Raw genomic sequence first — 23,350 nt, forward strand, 5'->3', positions numbered from 1 at the left:
AAACCAAACATGAACGTGCAAATTGCAAAACTACATTACTGTATATTAATTATTTTAAAATTGCATTTCTTTTCTTGCAAGACTTATTATATATTTACAAGAAAATAATCTTTTTTCATTACACCAAGTCGTCCCCCACTAACACTAATCTTAATACCTAGAGCAAACATTTTGATTGGCTTCTCAAATTTCATACAAATAGAATCTTCTTATGCTATTATGCCCCTGGTCTAAAAAACTAAACATTTTTTTTAAATACATTAAAAGCATAACTTTGTCTCCCATAATATTAACATTAAGAAATAATGATAAATATATCATCTAAGATATGTAAAAAAAAAAAAAATCGAAATGGACCATCGTATAATTTTTTATCCGTATTCATAGATCGATCCAAGCTTAGTAAACTCAAATTAAGAAAACATATTTTTTTACTCAAAATATATGATTTGTAAGAGCTAATATTTTTTTTTCATTTTAGTAATACATGGATAATAATTTTGGGTATTTTAAAAAGTTACTTAAAAGTGATTCACTAGAATGTGTCGCCGAGATCCTTACTAATTTTTATGGAGACTCATCTCCATTAACATTATATGGGTTTGCTTCGTGTGCTTGATACACAGAGAAAACATGGTTGTAGTGACATATTTGATGCCGACAGATAAAATTAAAAATAGCAAACTATTTTATAAAGTAATGATTTAGAAGATATTTTTCATTAACAGTTCTAATTGTGTTTCTCGTTTGCTTAAGAAAACCAAGTTTAGAGATAAGGGTTTACTATAAATATTGACTTAAAGGCATAGCAGGCTCAAGTCAACATTTTTGGTAAAGTTTATTTGCAAATTGTAAAATAATTTACTTGGACGGTAAGCACAGCTGTTTAAATACACATTACAAAATTAAAGTGTGATCAAATGATAGAAGAACTTGAACCAACCACCGTCGAATTCTGATGTATTTTGCTTGCGTAAGGTGAGTACAGTACTTCAGGAGGTCACAACTTGGCTACGAGTGTCCCTTTTATATATATATATATATATATATATATATATACTATTTTGAAATTTATGACGAGACGAATTGAACCTAGAATTAATTATGTTGTTATGTCCTATGGTCAAACCAGAAATTTCATTTCTTTCTTAATTGTTTAGCAGTTTTAGGTTATTTTTCTATTTTTCTTATTACTTTCAAGATTTTTATCTTTTATTTTTAGATATCAAATTTGGGTGGCATTTGTTTTGTTTTCCTTATTTAGATTAGGTGAATTTTATTATAAATAATATTTCAGATTTACCTACTTTAACAAATTTGCTATACTTAAGGTTGGTGTTAAAGGGCCCTAAAACTCTAATTTTATTCATTCAGATATTGCAATAATATTCTTATTATTCAGAAACTTAGCTTCTCTTAAATATTGATCTTTTAATTTTTCGGCATCATAAGATTCTTACGTTGTTTTGTGGAAAATTCGAGCTTATGTTAGAAGAATTAATTCACTAGGGTTTTGTTATAGTAAAATTCTCACTAAAGTCAGCTGTTACAAATCTAAAATTTAAGAAGATGATGTTGATATATTTTAACAATATGTCTACTGAATAAAATCATACCACATATGTTTTAATTTTCTTTTAAAATTTCTCTCTTCATCTCCATCCGTGATTAGTTAATTTCAAATAAACAAATGTCTCTAGTAATCCAAAGAGAATATGTGGTATGCTTTTGTTATTTTTATCTAAACTCTTAATAAACATGAATGTCATTTGATTGACATCTAAAAGTTTAAATGTGAATATGTTTGTGCCTCTAAGGGCATGACAAAGTAGTTTTCAAATAAATTTAGTTAGCTATCTACTCGAGTTTGAATCTTGGAGTGGAAAAGGGTTAAAAATAAATTTGGGATTTGCTCACTACCTTAATTTTTTAAAAAAGAAATATGAATGCGTTTTTTTTTTTTTAAATTTTAAGTATAGAAATATAAGATTTTAATAAGATAAAAATAAATAGGATTCACTGTGAAAATAAATTATATGTATTCATTTTTAGTGAAAAAGGAAAAAACCACTCTAGATTTATCAAGTTTTCAATGTTAAGCTTGAAAAATAATCCCATTTAAAGCAAAGAAACCTTAAACACTCCCTCCTCAAAGTCAACATGAATCCTAACAAATGAATGGAAAAAAAGAAAAGACTACTTAATGTCACAAACAAATTGTAATATAATCTACTTGGACGGTGGTACAACTGATCCAATACACATTACAAATTGAAAGTATGATCAGGATGATAGAAGACTTTGAAACCACCATCGTGGGATTCTTATGTTGGTTTGTGGAAAATTAGAGCTCGTGTTAGAAGAATTAATTCACTAGGTTTTTTGATATATTAAAATTCTTGCTAAAGTTATTCAATATGCTTTTTTTAATTAAACCCTACCCCGTGTTTGAAACTTTCCCTCTTCATCTCCTTCCATGATTAGTTAATTAAAAAAAAAAATGTCTCTATTAATCTAGAGAGGAATATGTGGTAAGCTTTCATTATTTTTTATCTAGGCTCTTAATAAATATGAATGTCATTTGATTCACATTCAGTTTTGAATATCTTTGTGCCCTAAAGGCATGACTGAGTGATTTTCAAACAACTTTATTTAATTAATATTGAATTTAAGCTTTGCTCACCACCATATCTTTTGGGGAAAAAAAATCTGAATATGTTTGTTTTTAAATTTTTGGTATAGAAATGTAAGGTTTTAATAAGATAAAAATAAATATGGTCTGCTATGAAAATAAATTATATGCATTCATATTAAGTGAAAAAAAGAAAAAAAAAAACCACTATAAATTTATTAAGACATACTAATTACCAAGTTTTCAATGTTAAGTTTGAAAAACAAATCCATTTCAAGCAAACAAACATTAAAGACCCCTTCCTCAAGGTCAATATGAATCCTAACAAACAAATGGAAAAAAAATACAAATAAAAGACTATTTAATGTCACAGAAGAATGTTCTAAATACAGAGCTCAGGAAAGATATCTCAATACACAGTATCTGCTTCTGCGGACAAAACTTAATCAACATGACAGCCAGGCAACAACAATAGTGTTTGCGACAAGTCAAAAATGTTCACATTTCACACCAAATTGTAATTAATTATTGTTTCCTATTGACATTTCAGCACAAGCCTTGATAATCTACAAGTAAAATTTACCTAATAGCAATCTTTCTAAAGAATAAAGTTTAGAAAATATTGCAAATTGTAAAACTAAATCACTGTGTGACCAAGATGGTCAAAACAATGCCCACACGACTTGAACACAAGCCTAGAGACATAATCTCCAGTCAATTCATTTAAGAGAAAACAGAGAACAAAAAAAGTTTAATGCTTCTGTGGGGATGAAGGATTTCTTCTAATCACTGGTCATTTGAATACAATAAAGGACAATGAACTAAACATCCAAATGGAATAAAACAAAACACATCTGAGGGAATGAGACGAAATGAATACTCAGCTATGCATAGGAGCATCTTTAACTCTCATACTCGGTGATAGGTTCTTCTATGGGAGATGAGGGTGGATCCAATCTTGTAAGAACTTCGGGTATTCCAGATGCATCCCTTATTATCTGTGTCAAAACCCGTAAAAGATTTTAGTACGTGATATCTGTTACTGGCATTAGATAGACCGGTCTTAGAGAAAGCTCATAGTTCTGCATGCTAGCTAGTCACTTAACCTACATTAGATTTCACATGAATGCACTGGTTCAACTCTTATCAAATACTCAAAAAGTTTAAGGCTGATTAACAAATTTATTTAGATATAGATGAATAATAGAGGAATGAAAAACTTGGTTAGAGGATGGTAGGTGACAGTCTATACGGAACTATTGTACATCTATCAAAATCTTTTCTTCATTGCAATATGAGAATTAACCAGGCAACTGGCGGGGTCTAATTTGTCTTTGCTATTGCAACTAGGCAAGTACAAGGCATAGAAAAGTAAAAAGAGTTATGGAATTACAACAGCGGTAGAAAGACAAAAGATAATAGAATATACATGGCAGTTGATAGGTGAAAAGTCACAATAAGACTCACCTGCGTAACAGATGGTAAAAATACTGAAAAATTAGTCATTAATTATACATTAAGAGACATCAATCCACTTCATTTGGACAGCAATCCAGTTTATGGATGACTTAGTACATAAAATAGGTGAAAAATGAATGGGATAATTTCAAATTTAGGTGGTATCCATGTTGATCTCAAATGGTCATCTAACACCTCTGATCCTGTACCAGCTCAGGTTGCATTTATAGCCATCAAAACAAAGAATTCAATTGTCCATACATTTTATGGCATTATCTACTTCTAACAAGATACCATCAAGATAATACTTTGAAGCTATGAACATGAGATTATAGAGTCGAACTTACAAGTATCTCTTCATCAAGATAAGAAATCATGAACAGCCTCTGGAAAGTTCCACCTGAAGGAGAAAAAGAGTAGAACTCAGAGTAGAAAAAGAGTAGTACTCAGCGTAGATACATAAATCAAGGCTGAAGATACATATTGAAAGAAATACATGTGACAAGTTAAATTTTCTCCAGCTTTTTTTTTTCTTTTTTTGAAAAAAAAGAAAAAAGAAAAAATTAACACTGATAACCTAACATGGTGCACTTTCAAATAGTTGCAGCAAGTGTACAATGATTAAATGACAACGTGGAGTTTATCATGAACCATCAGAGAGAGCAATGGCTCTATACATGATTGTCGGTTTGTAATGTATATCGTACTATCTGTATGTGCTAATCAATTATAAAATCTGAGCAAGAAAAAGTTGTCTTAGAACAGCAACAATGACAACATCTTTGATGAATGAAGGGAACTCTTTGGAAACAAGACCACCACAGATATAAAGGAAGAGAAAGGTATGTAGGGGCGGAGAATCCATATATTTTCAAAGACCTTAATGTCAAAGGGTATTCAGATAATCAAATATCACATCCATGAGAAACACGATAGCACCCACAAAAATGATTTAGGCAGGGAATTAGAATTCTAAAACATAAATTTTTCTCAAAAAAATCAGTTGAACTGGATTCCAGTGCAGTAATCTCTGCTACTGATTTTAATAGCAAGTGATTTTAATTACAACTAACTATCTAGCACTCCTCTGGGCATGTTTATCCGAAGGGTGGACAAGTCAACTGATTTGTCCTCGATCAAGAGAGGAAAGGTAAATTAAAGATGATGAAACACTTCCTGAGAGGAATTCTCAAACCAACTATCTAGCACTCCTCTGGGCAAGTTCATCCGAAGGGTAGACAAGTCAATAGATTTGTCCTCAATCAAAAGAGGAAAGGTAAATTAAAGATGATGAAACACTTACTGAGAGGAATTCTCAAACCACCGGAAATTGCATCCCTAATAGGAGCAGGAAGCTGCTGCACAGTAGTAACTGCCTGATTAAATGCTCCTTTTAGCTGCTCAGGAATTGTTTCTTCAATAACTGTTGGCGATTCAAGAATTCCTTCTATATATTCTTCTTTCAATCTAAGTGGTCCCTCAACAAGGAGTTTGGTGGAGAAACTAAATTTGCTTTCTATCTGCATTGACCTCTCATCATTACAGATAAACAAGCTATCAGTAAATATCTCATCTTCAGACAATAGATTGGGAGCAGAAATTGAAATATAAGTATGAAACTGGATGACGGCCATTCGATATGGGGACCACTTACAAGCTAATCAAAACTAACTTTTAAAGGATCTTAGACACATGAATTGGATGACCATCTGAGTAAAATCTTAAGCTAATGTGTAATGAACTAACTCCTCTTATATTACTGCTTCACTTCTTTTATTCACCAGTAAACCCAAAATCTTAAACCAATGGTCATGACTCATAAGCACTCCTTGTATACAAATTCATTTTTTTCAATATACATATCCAGCAATCTCACCCTCATGTAGCTCTAATAACACTTATTAGTGGCACAAGTAGTTGGGAAAGCAATACATCAGGTCCCTACTCCCAAAAGCTTAAACCATGGGTCATAGGCCAACTCCAAAAGTACATAGTCAACTACTAATCTTACTTTTTTATGAAGTGGGATTTACTTGATATCCTTACACATGCATTTCTAACAGATCTTAGTAATGCTGCATAACATGCAAAATAGCAAATGCAATGGACATTTGTCAGATCATCCACATTGTGAGCATATAAAATTCATCCAGAGAAAGTACCAAGTTCAATAGTTTGAAATTGGCTGTAATATTTGCTTTTCCATCCTTAATCACCACATCCATATTTGACAAATTTGCCAATGTTGGGGGGAATCTCCTACAGGAAAGTGATTGCAACAGCAAACGGTAGAAGTTAGCCCATTCAGTCAAACTCTAAATATAGACAAAAACAAATGGTAAGTTTATGGTAAGTATAAAATTGATTCAAAAACATTTAATGGTAGATAGTACCAAATTACTCACTCAAAGATGAATCTAGCAACAAAAAATCCAGGGCTTCCAGATCCGAACCACTCGAAGTTCCATCGACCTTCAAGAAATGGAGACCTGGAAAGCTAAATGACAAAATAAAAGTCTCATCCCAAAGCAAGTGCATAAAAAATGCTAGGTTTTGATTAAGCACCGACGTTGTTGGCCTTGGGGTTGGATTGAGCCGCTCAAGACCAGTTATCCTCTCATTCACATCAATCTGCTGCATATTCGTTGTCTTTCCAGCGACCAAGGCCTCAAAGCCCCCAGCATCCTTAAACTAAAACAAGAAGCAAAGAGTTAGCTCAAAGATTTGCAAAACCCAATATCAATGTGCTTGCCTTCGGCATCATCAAAAGCATTTAGCATTTTTGCGTCATTCTAGTAAAATAGTTCAAATGCATTCTCAAGCAGCACTTGATAAGTGATTTTCCAGAAACTGCTTTTACGGAAAGCAGTTTTCCTAGAAGTCATTCTCGCTAACTATTTGATAATTGCTAAAATAATTTCTTTATTATCGTTTAATAAATCTCACAATATGCTGCATTCTCTTAAATGCAGCATCAGAAATGTAGTTTCCAAAGTGAAAAGAAATTAATAAAATTAAAAAATAATTCCTTCAGAGATTGATTTCAACTAAACAAAAATAGAGAATTGGCAATAGAAAAACAAAAACTCACGGCGAGAAGAAGAGATTCTTTGGCGGAGAGTCTCTCCATCTCCTTGGCGTAAGCGGCGGGAGCTCCTTGCACGGCCTGCTGAACCATCGCTTTGCACCACAGTCTCCGGCGAATTCTCCGATCATTCGCCGGCGAGCTAGTGAGAGTAACGATTGAAGCTGAATTGATCGACGAAGAATCTGGGAAGCTGGACCAAATCGCCGAAATTGAAGGCAGTGAAGCCTGTAACGAAGCCATTGAATAAAGAAGCAAGAAGAATTTTTTTTTTTTTTTTTTTGGCTATAAGAAGCAAGAAGAATTAGGTGGAAAGAGAAGAGAGTATTTGTGTGAGCTGCTCGTTGCTTTTTTTTTTTTTTTTAATCGGTGCTTTAAAAAAAAAATAAACCCGGTTTTATTTTGAAACGTTTTCCTTTTTTTTTTTTTTTTGTGTGTGCGTTTTCATAGGCACATTTCGCTTTTAACCTTTTTCCCTATATTTAGAAACTAGAATCGTTTTCACGTTTTACCCCCTTTTTTTGGCCTTTAATGAATAATATTATTTTAATATAGTTATTTATTTTCCCTTATAGATTAGAATTTAGAAACCGTGTGTGTTCACGGGCTCACGCAAGAAAGGATATTAGAAAAACAATTATGCATGTACTTGAAAAAAGCGATAATTTTTTTTACATTCTATTTATGATTAACACAATAAAACGTCAATAATAACACATCTTATGATGCATTATTAATATATTAGATGAAAGATGGATAGAGATTAGAAGTTGATTGTCATTTCACCATAATATTAAAAGAAAATCATAAATAAATAAATATATATATATAGTAGTGTTACATATTCTAAATTTTTTATCTCAAAATTTTATTTTAAATAATGTGACATCCATCAAATGATTAGTAAGATAGTATAATTAATTTACTTGGATCTTATAAAATATTACCTACTACATCATTTGGAATGAAATTTAAAATATCTATCATAACTTATTAAGTCTTTTAGTTTTTTAAGATTCCATTTCTAATAAAAAAAATTACTTTTAAAACATAAGAGGAAATGAGAAATCCTATCAAATAATACAATCATTATAAAGAATAAAGTTAATGATTAATAAAAATGTTTGTAACACTATTAAATTCTTGTCGTGAAAGGTGTGCGAATATTAAAAATTGATCCTCATAAATTTTTAGCTCCGTTTGATACAACTTTTTAAGTAGAACTTACATAAGTAGAGCTTTTATAAATAGAGTTTTTACTCAAAAAAAATTTTGTTGTTTAGTTGTCAATAAGAGTTTTTATTAAAATTTTATGAAATTACTTTAATAGTCAAACTTTTTAAAGTTATGCTATGGAAAGAATAAAATAAAATAATTAAATAAATAGATGATATTTTAGATATTTTAACATTTAAAAATAACTTTTCAACATCTACTCCTAAAAACTCAAAATTTGAGCTTTTGCCGATAGAAGCAAAATAGCTTATTTAAGCTTCAAAAGTTTTATAAGAAAACCAACTAAACAATAACAAAAATTATAATAAGAACTTATGAGATTAAATAAATATTTATACACATTAAATAGTCCCTACCAAACAAACACTTTGTCTGTTACTAATTCTTATCTTTCTTAAGTCAGATATTCAATAACTGATTTATTTCGAAGTTACTCAGGACTACAAAAATCAAACCATTGAATTTATGAACGAATTCTTAATTTTCTTGTAATGATTTGGCAGCCGCGTGCAGGTTTCAGGGAAAAAAAGAACAAACTGTTTTTCTTGTAATTCTTTTAAAATGTAGGGATCTAAATGTTATTATTCAACGCATAAACATATGGAAGCTCCCTCTCGTTATAAGCTAAGCGAAAAAAATTTTATCATTATTTTTTAAGATCTTTTTCCCGCCAGAAACCATGGAAATCGACGGGAAAGAAGCTCGTCTTCAGAGAAAGCAAGCCACCTATATCTCCTTGGTAACTTATTCTCTTTTCTTTTCTTCACTCAATTTTTCGTTCATGTATTTGTAATTTAACAAAATTTGATTTTTTTTTTCTCTTACAAAGTTGAATTTGTAAATTTTATTATTATTATTGCTGCAGGACGAGCCTTTTGAAATACAAAAGGAGACATACAGGGGTCAACAATACAGCCAAATTTATTTTGCTCGTCTTCACTTGATGCGAACTCTGCTTTATTCTCTTGTTCCCAATTGGAAACCCCATTTGCCAAGTACTGATTATTTCTTTCTTTTCATATTCTTAAAGATTATATTATAAATTATCAATAATCGTTAATTTTTTGCCACTTCTTGTTTGTACATTTTATGGGGTATTTATCTTCAATTGTTCTACTTTAGCTGTTTATTTAGGGTTTAAGTTTTTTGCATAATGAGGTTGTATGAGCCATTTTAATATAACACCGAGTTAATTTGGGCAATTTATAATTTTAAATAAAAATAAGGGTACAAGCTCGTACACAAATCCTTCTCACACAAACTGGTATGGTGTGAAAATAGGGGATGGGTGAAAGTGAAAAATTAAATGAAGTTGGTTTAATGAGTTGATGTGGAGTAATGTACTGATGACATGGTAGTTTATAAGTAGTATTACTATATTTCTTAACGGGAAAATGCGATCACAGGAATTCCTGAAAGCAGCATGGCATATTTACCCGAATGTACTTTGAATAAGTTAAAGTTTTGATAGAAGTTTCCTTGAATTGATGGAAACTGATGCTAGTTGCTAGAGTTAGACTAGTGTTTAGGCTTGCCATTGGTAGTTTTTTTCTTGATTTTAAGGGTATTTTAATATTTCATGGATCTGCTTTCAAGAGGTTTAGCAATCTTACTGTTAAACTGATAAAATGTATGTAAAATTTTGACCTCTGGAGTAATATGATAAGGCTTTACCATGGACAGTTTAATTCCTTACCATGGTTACTTGTGTTTCAGTTTGTACGGTATTGGAACTGGAAGAAGGCAGGGAATGCATCATCATTGGGACCCTGTACAAGCACATGAAACTCAAGCCTTCAATTCTTGATGAGTATTCCAAGGAGGTACCACAATCATTAGTAAATTGGTTTTGTCACTGTTGGTTTCTTTCATTGTTTTGTTTGTTGGAATTGAGATTGAAGTTCTGGGTTTTGAGATCTTTGATTTTGCAATTTACAGAGATCTACAACCCCACTTGTAAAGCCTCACAACTTTATGCATCCAGATGATCATTTAGTTCTGGAAGATGAGAGTGGAAGAGTTAAACTTGGTGGTGCTGAACTTTTGCCTTCAGCGTATGTAACAGGTCTGTGTACTGGGAAATTTGTCATAGTGATATATGAAAATCTTCGAATGAGGGGATTGTAGTCTGTCTTTAGCTGTTTTGAGAGGGCTACCTTCAGTGTGGTGATGAACTTAGCGAGTCTATTGGCTAGTTTCAGAAAAGGAGGTTTAGTTACTGTTGGGAGGGTTTATGATGTAATCTAGTTATCATGTTTATGTTTTTGTTTCTCTCTTAAAATCCTAGTTTGATTGTCCTAAATTGCTATTTGTTGAAATTAACTATAATTATCATCTGTACAAAGGATGGTGATGGTTTCACTGAGATGATACATTTGCAGGCATTGTTGTTGCTTTGCATGGTAAGGAAACTAGTGCTGGTGAGTTTTTGGTTCTGGATGTCTTAGATGCTGGCCTGGCACCACAGAAAGAGTTGCCACTTAACTCAGGTATGTCAGAAATTCAAATTCTCTCTCTTTTGTTTTTTCTCTCTGATGTTTGCACCTTGCAATAAACTAAATAATCAGGCGGTTATTAACATTCTTCCTACATGTTTCCATATTAGGCATTCATCAACCTTTGCATATTGTAACCACATAGAGTGACCTAAATTTTCAGTATAACATTCTTCTGGATGTGTGCTGTTTATGGAAATTCAAAGCAATCCTTAGTAGTTTCTTCTCCCATAGTCCCATTTCTTGGTCTCTATTTAGTTTGAAATGGTTCTTGGACCTTGCTATTTTAATCTTGATATTTTCCCTTTTGAAACTAGCTCCAAGTATTTCTTTTGTTATGCATTTCGTGCTATCAAACTTTTGGGAATTAGGTCTGACTTTTAGTTTAGCACAGAACAAAATTAGGTGGAGTTTGGACCTTTCTTATATAGATATCCGTATTCAGTTTGGCTTGTGCATATATGATAGCCCTGGTGATATAGTTTATGTACTTAAATTGAATCTTTAAACCAGGCCAATCAGTACGTACAAGTGTTGTCTCATAGTGTTTTGATATTGATTTATACAGGAGAAGACAAGTATGTTGTACTTGTGTCAGGGTTAAATGTTGGAAGTGGCACATCTAACCCACTCCAGTTTCAGCTTCTTGTTGATCATATAACAGGACATCTGGGAGATGAAAAGGTTTTTGCAGATTTCCTCTCATTTGTGGCTTATTTGTGACATCATCTTGCTAACTTGTGACATCTACTAAACATCTACTAAGTAGGAACAAGGTATTGCAGCGGAGATAGTTCATGTTGTTATTGCCGGAAACTCTATTGAAATTCCCCGTGGACTGCTGAATGGACAGGTTGCTAATTTATTGATTCTCTTATGATCTCCTTTGTGAATAAGCAGCTACAGATATTTTTTTTCTATATTTTATTTAATTGTGTCAAGAACTTGGTTAGTTTTGGTCTGTTAAAATTTCTTGTTAAATTTACTCGACTTGATTGAACTTGACGCCAATTAGAAGAAATTACTGATTGAATGTATTGGTGCATGAAACCACTAGATAGTAAATGTGAGTGTTTGTATGGTTCCTTGAGATATCTACGGTCATAAGCTCAAAATTAAAGACCTCATAGAGATCCATGTACTTCTCATTTTATGTATTTATTTTCCCTAGGCTGGGGATAGAATCTATATTTCTAAACTTTATCTGATGGTGTAGATTCAAAATATTGTAGTGGTCAAACCACTCGACCAAAGAGCCACTGCCCTCACAATTGTGAGGGCAGCAGTTCGAGTCCCTACAAAGCATTATGGGGGTTTCAATCCCTTCCCAATTATGGATAATATTTGAGTGAAGACAGTTTTCTCCCTTTCGAAATGAGAGTGGAGTAGACGTCCTCGAATATTAGAGAGGGTTAAAGATCTGAGCAGTGCTATATAAGATTTCATGTAAGACTAGTCTCGGTAATTTTCTGAATGTAAATATATCAGTAATTGTCTCATGTAATATGAGTTGTAATCTGAGCATTAGTCTTATGTAATTCAATATATATATATAGCCGTCCTTAATCACAAAGGCTTTTCGTATTTGTACATCCTATTTTTATCAAGTCCTATATTTCTTTGCAGAACTTGGCTTCAAAGGATCAATCAAGGCTTTTTGAGCCAATTAAAGAGTTAGATATCTTGTTGACCCAGGTTTTTATCATTAATTTGATGTCTTAATTTAAGTTGCCAGCTATATGTCCTCTCATCGTGATTGAGTTGATGTTTATTTACTTGTCTGTAGATTGCTGCAGGGGTACCTTTGGATATCATGCCTGGACCTAATGATCCAGCAAACTTTTCTTTACCTCAGCAGGTTATTTAGTGCGTTGAATGCGTATATGTTCCTCTTAATTCCAAGGCGTAAAATTTAATTTGTTCTAGTGTCCTTTTTCTTTCAGCCATTGAACAGATGCCTTTTCCCTGGGTCTGCCACTTATAACACATTTAGATCTTGCACTAATCCCCATTGCTTTGAGCTTGACAACGTTAGGTAAGATATTATTATATTAGTAGACTGTTATTACTTTCAAAATCCATACTGACTATGCCATCCTCTGGGTTTCCAGATTTCTTGGAACATCAGGTCAAACCATAGACGATCTTCAGAAATATTCAGAGGCAAACAATCAGCTTGAATTTATGGAAAGAACATTAAGGTGGAGGCATCTGGCACCAACAGCACCCAATACTCTTGGTACATTTGATAGTTTGCGCCCCTTTGTTTTATAATTTGTCTGATTTTGTACTTGTATCACATCCCCACATGGACTTGGTAGCTTGTCTTAGAAAATATTTTATTCTAAACCAGCAGATCTGGGATAACGGAATGTGTTCATTACAAAAATAAGGAAAGTTGCTTGGTTAAAAGTATGATTTTCATTTAATGAGCTTGCTAATCATTATCGTCAGGATGTTACCCTTTCACCGATAGGGATCCTTTTCTGGTTGAGAGCTGTCCTCATGTTTACTTTGCCGGTAATCAACAAAAATTTGAAACTCGCTTGCTCAAAGGTATATATTACATTTCAAGCAGAAAAGTTTCTGTTATTGGGTTCCTTTCCGGTAAGTTACAATTGTAACTTATGTGTAGGATCAGACAGGCAGTTGGTTAGACTGGTTTGCATTCCTAAGTTCAGCGAGACTGGAGTTGCTGTAGTGGTAAGTTTATGTATCTTCTCAGGAATGCTGAGAATCATCAAGGGTACTGGGTTGACTCAGAAATCTCAACATAACTTTCAAGTTTGTTTGTTTTTCATGCATCATACTCATTTCATTGTTGCTTGGGATAGAAATTGGGGAGGTCTTAAGTTTAGATCTTGCCTTGCTTTGCAATGCTTTTCAACCATGATTAATGGAGTCTTTCTCATGGTTAAACAGAAAATAATCTGGTGGTCGATGCCAATCCTTTTAATTTTTAAAAGATAGAAATCTTTTTGGTCACTTTAAAAAAGTGAGAAATTCTAAGTAATATTTTACAAAATCTTAGGTTCTTTAACAAAGTCTATGGGGAAACAAAAGAAAGAAGTGATAGAAGTTACAATGTATAAGCTCTAGCATTTCAGTCCTATATCATTTCCTATATTTAGCTTTAAAATTGAATTATGATTGTTAAGAAAACACAAGAATTTTGCTTACCTTTTCCCTAAACATGCTGCCATTGGTTCAGGAAAACTGCAAAAATGATAAAGGAAAACAAAAACTAACAACTTGTTGCTTAAGGAAAGTTCTTGAATAATTGTTCTTAAGTTTCTGTTGTTTTCCTTTTTCCCCCCTCTTTTGGACAACAGTCATCTTTTCTTGCTTAAATTTGTTTTCTTATCTGTAGGTTAACCTCAAAAATCTCGAGTGCCACACTCTCAGTTTTGGGACTCAATTCAGCTGATGATGGCATGGTATGAAATTGAATATTTGACTTGATAAATTTTCACCGTTGTGTATTGCCCGGTGTACTAATTTGAGCAACAAGTTTAATTGGGAAATAAATACAATGAAACCTGCATCAGAGAAAGATACAAGGCATTTTCAATTGATTACTCATAAGATTCACTCCATTGAAGTGCTCTACAGTATCGTCTTCCGTGCCACTATGTTTATGCATGTTTAACATCATTGCAAATTTGCAATGTGCATTTAAAAAATGTCACATGTTTAATTTAGGAGTGTCTTCTTGTGTATATTTTTAGAGAGCAACATAGAAGTATGTTGGCAAATTACTTGAGCACAACGTTGATTATCCATAGTTACTTATCAAATGACTAACTCTGCACGTAGACATAATTTGAAGGTTAGAGATGTAGACTGTTAGGTTCCTTGATGCATGAGCTTGCCTCCATGTGATTCTTGTATTGGTGAAAGGAACGTATGAGCCATATTCAAGACTTAACTCAAAGCCCATTTCAGAAAGTTAACTAGATTGGCAGGTAGCATGAGTTCTTTTGAAATTTGCAAGGAATTAAGTTTTATGATTCATGGATAACCTGTGACAAACTTCTTTATGTGACCTCGTTTCCTTTTAAAAGAAACATCGTTGAAATATACTGCTAAACTCTAATCCGAGTTCAAAACAATTTTTACTTGACAGGATACCAGCAGCTACCTCAATGAACATTTCCTGCAGAAAAGTAGTAGTTTCGTGTGGGAGAATTTTGATGTGCCATAAATTCACAAGTTGACCGGAACCAGCATCATGCTCGGACCTTTAACCGGAACCTGAATCACAAATTCTGGCGACCTAACATTTGATTGTAGAATTTTTGCATTTGTGACACCTTTGTTCATTTAACACCGATGTAACGTATGTTAACTTGTACCATTATAAACGTTTGATGTTAAATTTCAAGCTCTATTGATGGTAAAAGTATCAGCATGCTGCTTTATCAAAGGTGATTTTTCATTGTTACATCAGGGGGGGAAAATGAAAAGGAAAGTGCTTTCTAGAAAAAGGATTTATTAATAGACATGAAATTCACACTCAACTAGAATTGTATTACTGAAATTTTCTGGTGGGCATTGGTATTTATCATCGTAGCATCGTTTGATTCCATTTGAGCCAAAAAGCAAGGATAGGCAAAATTTTCAAATGTGATTATGTTGAGTGAGTGGGTTACAGGAGCTTGAAGAGAAAAAAGAGTGCTGCTAGGCATAACTCTTACAAATCCCATAGAATCTAGATAGCAATAATCACTTTTTCGCCCGCCCAAATTGCTTATTGCTTCTAACAAAAACGAGGTCCCATTTTTCTGCCAACACAAACTTCCAATTCATCAGTCAATTATTCTCTTGTGCACTGACTCACATGCCCAAACTTACATACCCCTAACGGCTACATTCATAAATCTCTCCTTTAAAAAAAAAAAAAAAAAAATTGAGTTATTTATGTAAAATATCCTTCCAACGGTCCATTTCTCACACAACAAAACAAAATGGCGCCTCATATAAAATTGTCTCTTACGACATTTCGTTGCTCTCTCTCCCTCTTAACAATCAATCTGCTTCTTCTTCCCCCTAATGGATTCTGAAAATTCAAATGCTAAAATTCAACATGTGAACAAGAAATCTTCGGATGAATTGCTGAGAAAATTTGCCGAACTGGGTGATGAAAAAAAAGAAGCAAGAAAGGAGCTTAGGCTTGCGAAAAGGCGAAAAAGGATGATGTCGAGCAGTGGAAGAAGAGGAGGTGAGTATTGTGAGAGCCCTTTGAATAATAACGGCAGTGGAAGCTTCGTAGAGAGGAAATGGCTTCTTCCTCCGGCCGCGGCGGCGAGGCGGCCGCCATTGCTCCGGCAACTTGGGATTGGGAGGTCTCAGCCGAGAGCTAGGGACATCAGAAATAAATCACTTTTTGGCACCATTGAAAAGGTTACATTTTATTATGTCGGTTCTTTTTGGGGATACATTTTTTTTTTTTAAATTAACATTATAAAGTCACCAAAATTTTCTTTGCATTTTTAATATGTTCTGAAATTTAATGAATTCTTTTTTTAATTATTTGCATATATTTATTTTTTGGAGGTTCGTGCAGACATGGCGTAAGACTGTAGAAGGGGCATCGAGAGTTTTCATGGAGAAGCATTACAACAGGCACAAGCGTTTGATAAACGATGTCGTTTAGCTCTCATGGTTGTTTTTCTAGGATTTTGAAGAGAGTTCATAGTTTTGTATATTTTTAACATAATTTTCCCTTTTTTTTTTCCTTCTATAATGATTATAGAATTGTTTGCTCTATTGCAAGGAATAAATCAAAGTTCAATTCTTCATGGTTCCTCTTTCTCTGCACAATCTCGTGTGGGTATGTATTTTGCATTATATACCGAAAATTTTTAACATTTAAATTATTATGATGTACAATAATAAAATATTAAGAAAATGATGTACAATAAAATAATATTGTCTTATATTAAAAACTAACTTAAGTCCACATTTTACATAATGGGACGGTGAAGACCATAAATATTAGAGTATTCTAATTTAAATTCAAACAAATATGTCATTTATTAATTAGATGGAGGTTAATTAATTTTAAAAGTTATGAAATTTATTATCTTATAGATAAGTGACGCATGCTATTGGGATTCAAGTTCAAATGTTGAGATCCCTAATATTATTATAAATGTTCATACAATATGAACTGGTAACAAAAATAAAACAATATTAGTAGATGTTTTAAAACCATAAATTGTGATATAATATTACAAATAGATAGTTGGTGTTGTAAATTTTAAGCCTATCATCTATGGTAGTGTGGTTAAATTGAAAAAAAAAAAAAAATCCTTCGTTACAATAGGGGCGGCTCTCCCTTTAGGCAACTTAGGCAGTTGCTTAAAGTCTCACTATATATGAAGGTCCCAAATTTTCTCCAATATTATAGCTATTAAATTATTTATTTATTATTATTATTATTATTCTATAATCTATAATAATCTTTACTTAAATAAATTATCAAATTCCTACAAAATCTCTATTTAATGCTATTTTATTTAAAACTCTATAAAAGTCACACATTTGTTAACTTGTTATCCATTATTATTTTTATCAATTAAAAGAAAAAGGCACTACGCATTCAATGCTTTAGTGCATAAGGGGGAAAAAAGCTTTCTTTAATTTTTGCTTAAGAAAAAAAAATCAACTATTTCCATTGATCATTGTTGTTTAAAATTTCAATCCATCAAAGTTAAAGTTTCAAATATTCAGGTTTTTTGTTTTCCTATTCACTTCTTAATTAGTTGTGTTATTCAATTGTTGTTGTTTCTTTTTTAAATAGTATAGTTGTTTTCTTTTAATTATCTAGCATAACTGTTTGCTTGTTTACTCTTCTTTCACCAAAAAAGAAAAAATTTCTAATAGAAAATGTGCATAAAGATACAAAAAAAACTTGGAAAAAAAAGAGAAGAATAAAAAATTAGTTTGATCTAAAAAATGAGCTCTTGATAAGTTTGTCAAAAGTAATAAAAAGGATGTAAATTAGAGTGAAAAATTAGTAATTGACGAAATTTCTAAAATTAAAATTGATAAAAACTTATTTAAGATCAACTAAGTCAAAAGAAAAACTAAATGATTTAGTTATATTAAGAAAAATATATTAGCGAAATTAGAATATAAAAATTTGATCAATAATTTTGCACCTAAGAAAGTTAGAAAAATTGATTTTAAATAAATGATTTTTTAATAAAACTAATAGATATATTTAATTTAAATATTTTTAAAATACCTAATTAAAATAATTTGTCTAAAATTCTAAAATTAGTTGAGTTGAGCCGCCCCTACGTTACAAGGTAAATTGCAAATGATTTTAAACTTGATAGACTTTGTTACGAGAAAGTGTCAACATGTACTGTTCAAACAATTAGTTTTTAGGTATTTGCTTCATGTTCTTGTGCCAAGAACTTCATTAACAAAATCAAATTAGGCCGTTTGAACGATTTCATAGAAATACAATTGGGAAAATATGTAAATCCAAACAGAGTTCATAAAAAAGCATGCGCTGAACAATAAAGCTTTCATAAAAAGCCTGCAGAAAACCCCAATCTATTGGAAGTACTTTTGGATGAACATGAGACACACACACAGGAAGCACTTGTCCGATTGGACTTTGATGGCGACCCTACCAATATATCACAAACGTTTGATGAATATTTGGTAGGGTCGTGGCTTGGAAGCTGGCACCTTTATCTTTATTGCAACTGCCTTACGATTACATCAAAATTAATTTCGGGGCTGATGAAATTGACAAAAAAAATAAGGGTGAAAAATCGGTGAAGACACGAAGTAATACGGGCGATAGACTTGTGATACAAAAGACAGATTCACATGTCACGGTATCACATGTATTATAAGCACTTTTAGATTTGGAAAACAACAGGCTTCTACAATCTACCAACTGGTAATTGCTGAAGCTTATAGCTACAAGCCACCTACTCCATCAGAGAAGCACTTTTATTGGATTGCAGAAGCAGGGCATCTCTGCTTTTCTGGTTGGTGGTTTTGAAAGTTTGTGAGTGAATTTGTTTCCTGGTTCAGATTACTTTTTACACCATTTCCATTCATTTTGACAGATGTGATCCAGGGTTTAATTGCACATCTTTTTCTCACTCTCGCATTTTCTTTCTTTTTATTTTTTATTTTTATTGATTCTCTCTCTCTCCCTCTCTTTATGTCAAAACTTTGTTTAGATAACTCCAATATGTCACGACTTTAAGATCTCAACGATAGTTTTTTTTAAATATTTTTAGTTTCTCATTAATTTAACGGACTAGTAGGATTCAGATGAAATTTTATCAATTTCATACGCAAAATGTTTAAATCATTCAAATTAACAATCTATTATTTAGAAGTTTCCAAGTTGGCACAAAACTTCTGGCTTTGGTCCCAATCCCATGAAACTCTTGGGTCATTTCTCATCTCATCTATAATTTAGCGGCATGGGGTCAAGCTGTAATTTACATTCATTTAAAAATTAATCTTAATAATCTAAGAACATTTGATGACTAAATCATGTTATTATACAACTTAACAATATCCCCAAATCATTAATTAATTAATACATTTCACACACATCCAGCTTTTCATTTTTTCACTCTAATTTCCACTCCATTTCTTCTTCTCTACTTCTCTCTCTCACTTCAAAAATTGACCACTTTCTTTCACAAACTCTAAAAATACGTTTCCCAAAAACACTTTCTTTGTTTCTTCTTTTTCTCTTCTCTTTCTCCCTCAGCCATTTTCGTCCTCTTTGCCTTTCTTTCAACCAACCAACAAAAAAAAAGAAATTGAAGTCTTCAAGTTTCACACCAACACACTCTCTCTCTCCACTTTGATCCATTAATTTCTTCCCACCTTTTTCCTTTTTCCCCTTCTTTTTTCTTGAATCAGAATCTTGAACTCAACAATTAAAAGAAAAAGAAAGAATAAAAACTTTGATCCAACTCTTTCATTCTTTCAATCAATTTCTCTCTGTACTGCTTGCTACTTCACTTTGATCGGGTCACTCACTTCCTTTCATTCACCTTCATATAAAAAATTCAATCTTTCTGCTTCCTCTGCTCTAAATTTGTGATCTTTATTTTGCTTTCTCACTAAATTTTGAATTTTTTTTTTGTTCTTTTAACTTGAAAATAAAAACCAATTTGAGAAATTCAAGAATTAGTGGTTTGAATCAAAAGGGTATTGCTGTAAGGGAAATGAGGGATGCTTTCTTGGTTGGCAAGGATAACAATGGCTTGTTGGAGATCAGTGAGGCGATATGCGCGTATGAACAAGGATAATTTCAATTACAATGACATTGATATTAGTGATTCTGATTCTTCACATCAAGACTCACTTCTTTGGTGCAAAGACCTTGAGAAGCACTCTTATGGTGACTTCTCCTTTGCTGTTGTTCAAGCCAATGAAGTTATTGAGGATCACAGCCAAGTTGAGACCGGCCGTGATGCTTTCTTTGTTGGTGTCTATGACGGCCATGGTGGCCCCGAGGCCTCTCGCTTTATTCGTGACCATCTCTTTCGCCATTTGATGAGTTAGTATCTCTTCTTTCTTTTTTCTTTCTTTTTTTGGTGGATTTTGTGCATTGGTTTTGGTTTTTGTTTTTATTATATATTTTCTTGGAATTTTAATACCGGTTTAGGACAAAATTGGAATATTAAAATTAATGTTTTGTGCTCTTTGTTTGTCTGGATGCGATGCTTGATTGCTTGTTCTATAGTGGACACAAATAGTCTGATGTCGTGCAGAATTCATTTTCATTTGGAGTTACTTGCGCATTTGGTTTGTGAACGGAAATTGAGTTTCTTATTATTATTATTATTATTTTAAGTTTATATCTAATTGTGAATTTGGAGTGTGTTAATGGAATTTATTGTGAATTTAAAGCGCTGCTAATTGTTGATTTGGAAATTGAGAATTTGGTTCCACGTCAAGCTTGGGATTCTTTTTAAGAAAACATGGTATAAGCTGTTGTCTGGTTCCTGGATCCTGTTTCGTTTCGTCATCTCTATTAGAGAATGAAACAAATTCTCTCATGTGTGAAGGATAAAAAGTATTTGAATTACTGTAGTTTTCAAGAGGACATAATTGGAGAGACGAAAAAACGGTTTTCTATATTGAAGGCCCAATTTTGTGTGATAATAGTAGAGATGTATGTTTGACATATCCACAGTGATGCAGTCACTGATCTGTCCTCATTGGATGCTTCTAGAGCAAGGAGAATTTTCTTTTTAATTTGATATGTTTGATTTTGTTTTTTTTTCTTTTTGTTAAAGACTCTAGGTATTTTATTGGGCATCACCAAGTAGTGCCTTGTTATTCTACAGGGTTTGCTCGAGAAGGTGGAACCATTTCAGAAGATATTCTTAAAAGTGCTTTTTCTGCAACTGAGGATGGATTCCTTACTCTTGTACGTAGGACATGTGGAATAAAACCAGTAATCGCAGCAATTGGGTCCTGTTGCCTGGTTGGAGTTATCTGGAAGGGAACATTATATGTTGCCAATGTGGGTGATTCTCGAGCTGTAATTGGTTCTTTAGGTAAATCGGGTAAGATAGTTGCCGAGCAATTGACTATGGATCACAATGCTTGCATGGAGGAGGTTAGACAAGAACTCAGGTCCTTGCATCCAGATGATTCACATATTGTAGTGATGAAGCAAGGAGTATGGCGTATCAAAGGCCTTATTCAGGTTTGCTTATCTTTTATCTGATGTTACTGCAATTTTCAATTTCATGTTCAAGTGCACATGCTTATCGTTGCATGTATGGACCAACATTTGGGCATAAATTGATGATGCAAGGAAGTTTAATTGGCTATTTTGACTCATTGACACGAGCAATTCTTTATCATATGAAATATGGAAGAGAAAAAGACATTCTGGAACATAATATGTTTGTATTACTTGTCATTCACTTACCTTTGCTTATTAATTGACATTGTTTTAAATTTATACTGATCATTGTTTAGGGTAAGATAAGAACTTCTCTATGCCATGGTCCTATATATTACTACATATTTGTAACTTGGAGTTGCTTTGTCTCAATAATTATCAATCACAAGTTATTTCAATGGATTTTCTGGCCAGAAATATTCATATGAACGTCAAAATAAGATGAAATAAGAGTTGTTTGTTTCTTTTTGTTTTGTTAGGCATGAATTATATCAAACTTAACCTTGTATATGTTGCATGCTTCTCTGTATTGAAATTGACTCTCATTTTCAATCTCAGTTTAATACTTGCTGCATCACGAGATTCACAATATGCGATTTCCTTGAATTGGATGTCAATTAGGATTTCCTTACTTCAAACAGTTGCTTTGGTTTTGGTCTTTACGCTGTCTTCCTTTGTGTATCTTCATCAGGTATCCAGATCTATTGGTGATGCATACCTGAAGCGACCTGAATTTTCCCTCGATCCTTCATTTCCACGATTCCACCTCCCCGAGCCAATCCGTCGGCCTGTGCTAACAGCAGAACCATCCATATGCACGAGAGCTTTGCAACCCAATGACAAATTTCTCATTTTTGCATCTGATGGGCTGTGGGAACACTTGACAAATCAAGAGGCAGTTGATATTGTTTATAATTGCCCACGAGCTGTATGTATTATCTTTAAATGCATCTGGTTTATGTTTTGTCTTTTCTCTTCATTGTACTCACTTGTTTTTGACATTTTTTTTTTCTTTTAAATGTCAGGGAGTTGCCAGACGGCTTCTTAAAACAGCTTTAAATGCGGCAGCTAAGAAAAGGCAGATGGGTTATGATGAGCTTAAGAAGATTGATAAGGGGGATAGGCGGTTTTATCATGATGATATTACTGTGGTTGTCATCTTTATAGACCATGCGTTGCTGGGGAACAAGATCTCTGTACCAGAGCTATCTGTTCGAGGGTTTGTCGATACTGTTGGACCGTCAAACTTTAACATTCTACAAAATTGATGCATAACTTGAGCCAGTATCTGAAATACCGCCCGTTCACCTGAAATGGTCAGTTGGGTCGTGAAGATTGGCTTCAAGAAGTTTCTACTTCTACGATGTTTTTGCAGCACTTGATTGTTGTTTCTATCGGTTTCTCTTTTTCCTAATCTCCTCCTACCCAGCCATCTTTAACCCAAAAACTATTGTCCCTCGATTGCTTAATTATTTTGATATGCCCTTTGGTGATAATGCATACAAAGAGGTTAAAGATTTACCTCTTTTGTGCAGTTCCACATGTGAGGCCTACGTGCACTCAAAAGTCGTGTATTTTATTCACTGTATGTCAATAATAATATTGTACTTGATTTTACAGTTTCGGTAACCTCTATTCTGCAATGACTTTGAAACTTGCTTCAGATTCCGCAAATGGCAAATGCAAGATGTCGACCGGGTTCCCCGAAAATTTCATTATTTGGTCTTATTTGTCTGTAAATAATCAGC

General features: G+C 32.9%; 4 protein-coding genes across 10 annotated transcripts; 3 read left to right on the forward strand and 1 right to left on the reverse strand.

The window, feature by feature from the left end:
* Positions 1 to 3,315: 3,315 nt before the first annotated feature.
* Positions 3,316 to 7,541, reverse strand: LOC102626766 (probable plastid-lipid-associated protein 13, chloroplastic). Of its 2 annotated transcripts, none has more exons than XM_006492797.3 (7): positions 7,182 to 7,540; positions 6,660 to 6,781; positions 6,496 to 6,579; positions 6,253 to 6,349; positions 5,394 to 5,610; positions 4,438 to 4,490; positions 3,316 to 3,630 (listed from the first exon to the last, which is right to left on the reverse strand). In XM_006492797.3, exons 1-7 carry the CDS (start codon positions 7,416 to 7,418, stop codon positions 3,535 to 3,537), a joined length of 906 nt encoding a protein of 301 aa, XP_006492860.1. In that variant the 5' UTR covers positions 7,419 to 7,540; the 3' UTR covers positions 3,316 to 3,534. The 2 variants fall into 2 exon arrangements, with proteins under 2 accessions (XP_006492860.1, XP_006492861.1); XM_006492798.4 differs by lacking the exon at positions 3,316 to 3,630 and adding an exon at positions 3,899 to 4,293 and having other exon boundaries at positions 7,182 to 7,541.
* A 1,451-nt stretch (positions 7,542 to 8,992) lies between these two features.
* On the forward strand, positions 8,993 to 15,308 carry LOC102626465 (DNA polymerase delta small subunit). Of its 5 annotated transcripts, XR_008055659.1 has the most exons (16): positions 8,993 to 9,150; positions 9,277 to 9,406; positions 10,128 to 10,234; positions 10,350 to 10,476; positions 10,793 to 10,900; positions 11,475 to 11,590; positions 11,676 to 11,759; positions 12,533 to 12,601; positions 12,693 to 12,764; positions 12,850 to 12,941; positions 13,018 to 13,145; positions 13,361 to 13,462; positions 13,542 to 13,609; positions 14,277 to 14,343; positions 14,736 to 14,871; positions 15,033 to 15,308. XR_008055659.1 is itself a non-coding variant. In XM_006492796.4 (15 exons), the coding sequence occupies exons 1-14, from the start codon at positions 9,091 to 9,093 to the stop codon at positions 14,331 to 14,333; spliced, it is 1,320 nt and encodes a 439-aa protein (XP_006492859.1). In that variant the 5' UTR covers positions 8,993 to 9,090; the 3' UTR covers positions 14,334 to 14,343; positions 15,033 to 15,308. The 5 variants fall into 5 exon arrangements, 4 of the variants coding, with proteins under 4 accessions (XP_006492859.1, XP_024949034.1, XP_052299127.1 ...); XM_006492796.4 differs by lacking the exon at positions 14,736 to 14,871; XM_025093266.2 differs by lacking the exon at positions 14,736 to 14,871 and having other exon boundaries at positions 13,548 to 13,609.
* Positions 15,309 to 15,588: 280 nt separating this feature from the next.
* On the forward strand, positions 15,589 to 16,707 carry LOC102626166 (uncharacterized). Its single transcript, XM_006492795.4, has 2 exons — positions 15,589 to 16,309; positions 16,473 to 16,707. The coding sequence occupies exons 1-2, from the start codon at positions 15,959 to 15,961 to the stop codon at positions 16,560 to 16,562; spliced, it is 441 nt and encodes a 146-aa protein (XP_006492858.1). The 5' UTR covers positions 15,589 to 15,958; the 3' UTR covers positions 16,563 to 16,707.
* A 2,597-nt stretch (positions 16,708 to 19,304) lies between these two features.
* Positions 19,305 to 23,226, forward strand: LOC102625880 (probable protein phosphatase 2C 68). 2 transcript variants are annotated; one of them, XM_025093268.2, is made up of 4 exons: positions 19,305 to 20,462; positions 21,205 to 21,620; positions 22,294 to 22,530; positions 22,628 to 23,226. In XM_025093268.2, the coding sequence occupies exons 1-4, from the start codon at positions 20,135 to 20,137 to the stop codon at positions 22,868 to 22,870; spliced, it is 1,224 nt and encodes a 407-aa protein (XP_024949036.1). In that variant the 5' UTR covers positions 19,305 to 20,134; the 3' UTR covers positions 22,871 to 23,226. The 2 variants fall into 2 exon arrangements, with proteins under 2 accessions (XP_024949036.1, XP_006492857.1); XM_006492794.4 differs by having other exon boundaries at positions 19,329 to 20,462; positions 21,256 to 21,620.
* The last annotated feature ends 124 nt before the right edge of the window (positions 23,227 to 23,350 follow it).

Source organism: Citrus sinensis, chromosome 6 (genome assembly GCF_022201045.2).
Source record: "Citrus sinensis cultivar Valencia sweet orange chromosome 6, DVS_A1.0, whole genome shotgun sequence".
In the NCBI taxonomy this organism is placed as follows: domain Eukaryota; kingdom Viridiplantae; phylum Streptophyta; class Magnoliopsida; order Sapindales; family Rutaceae; genus Citrus; species Citrus sinensis.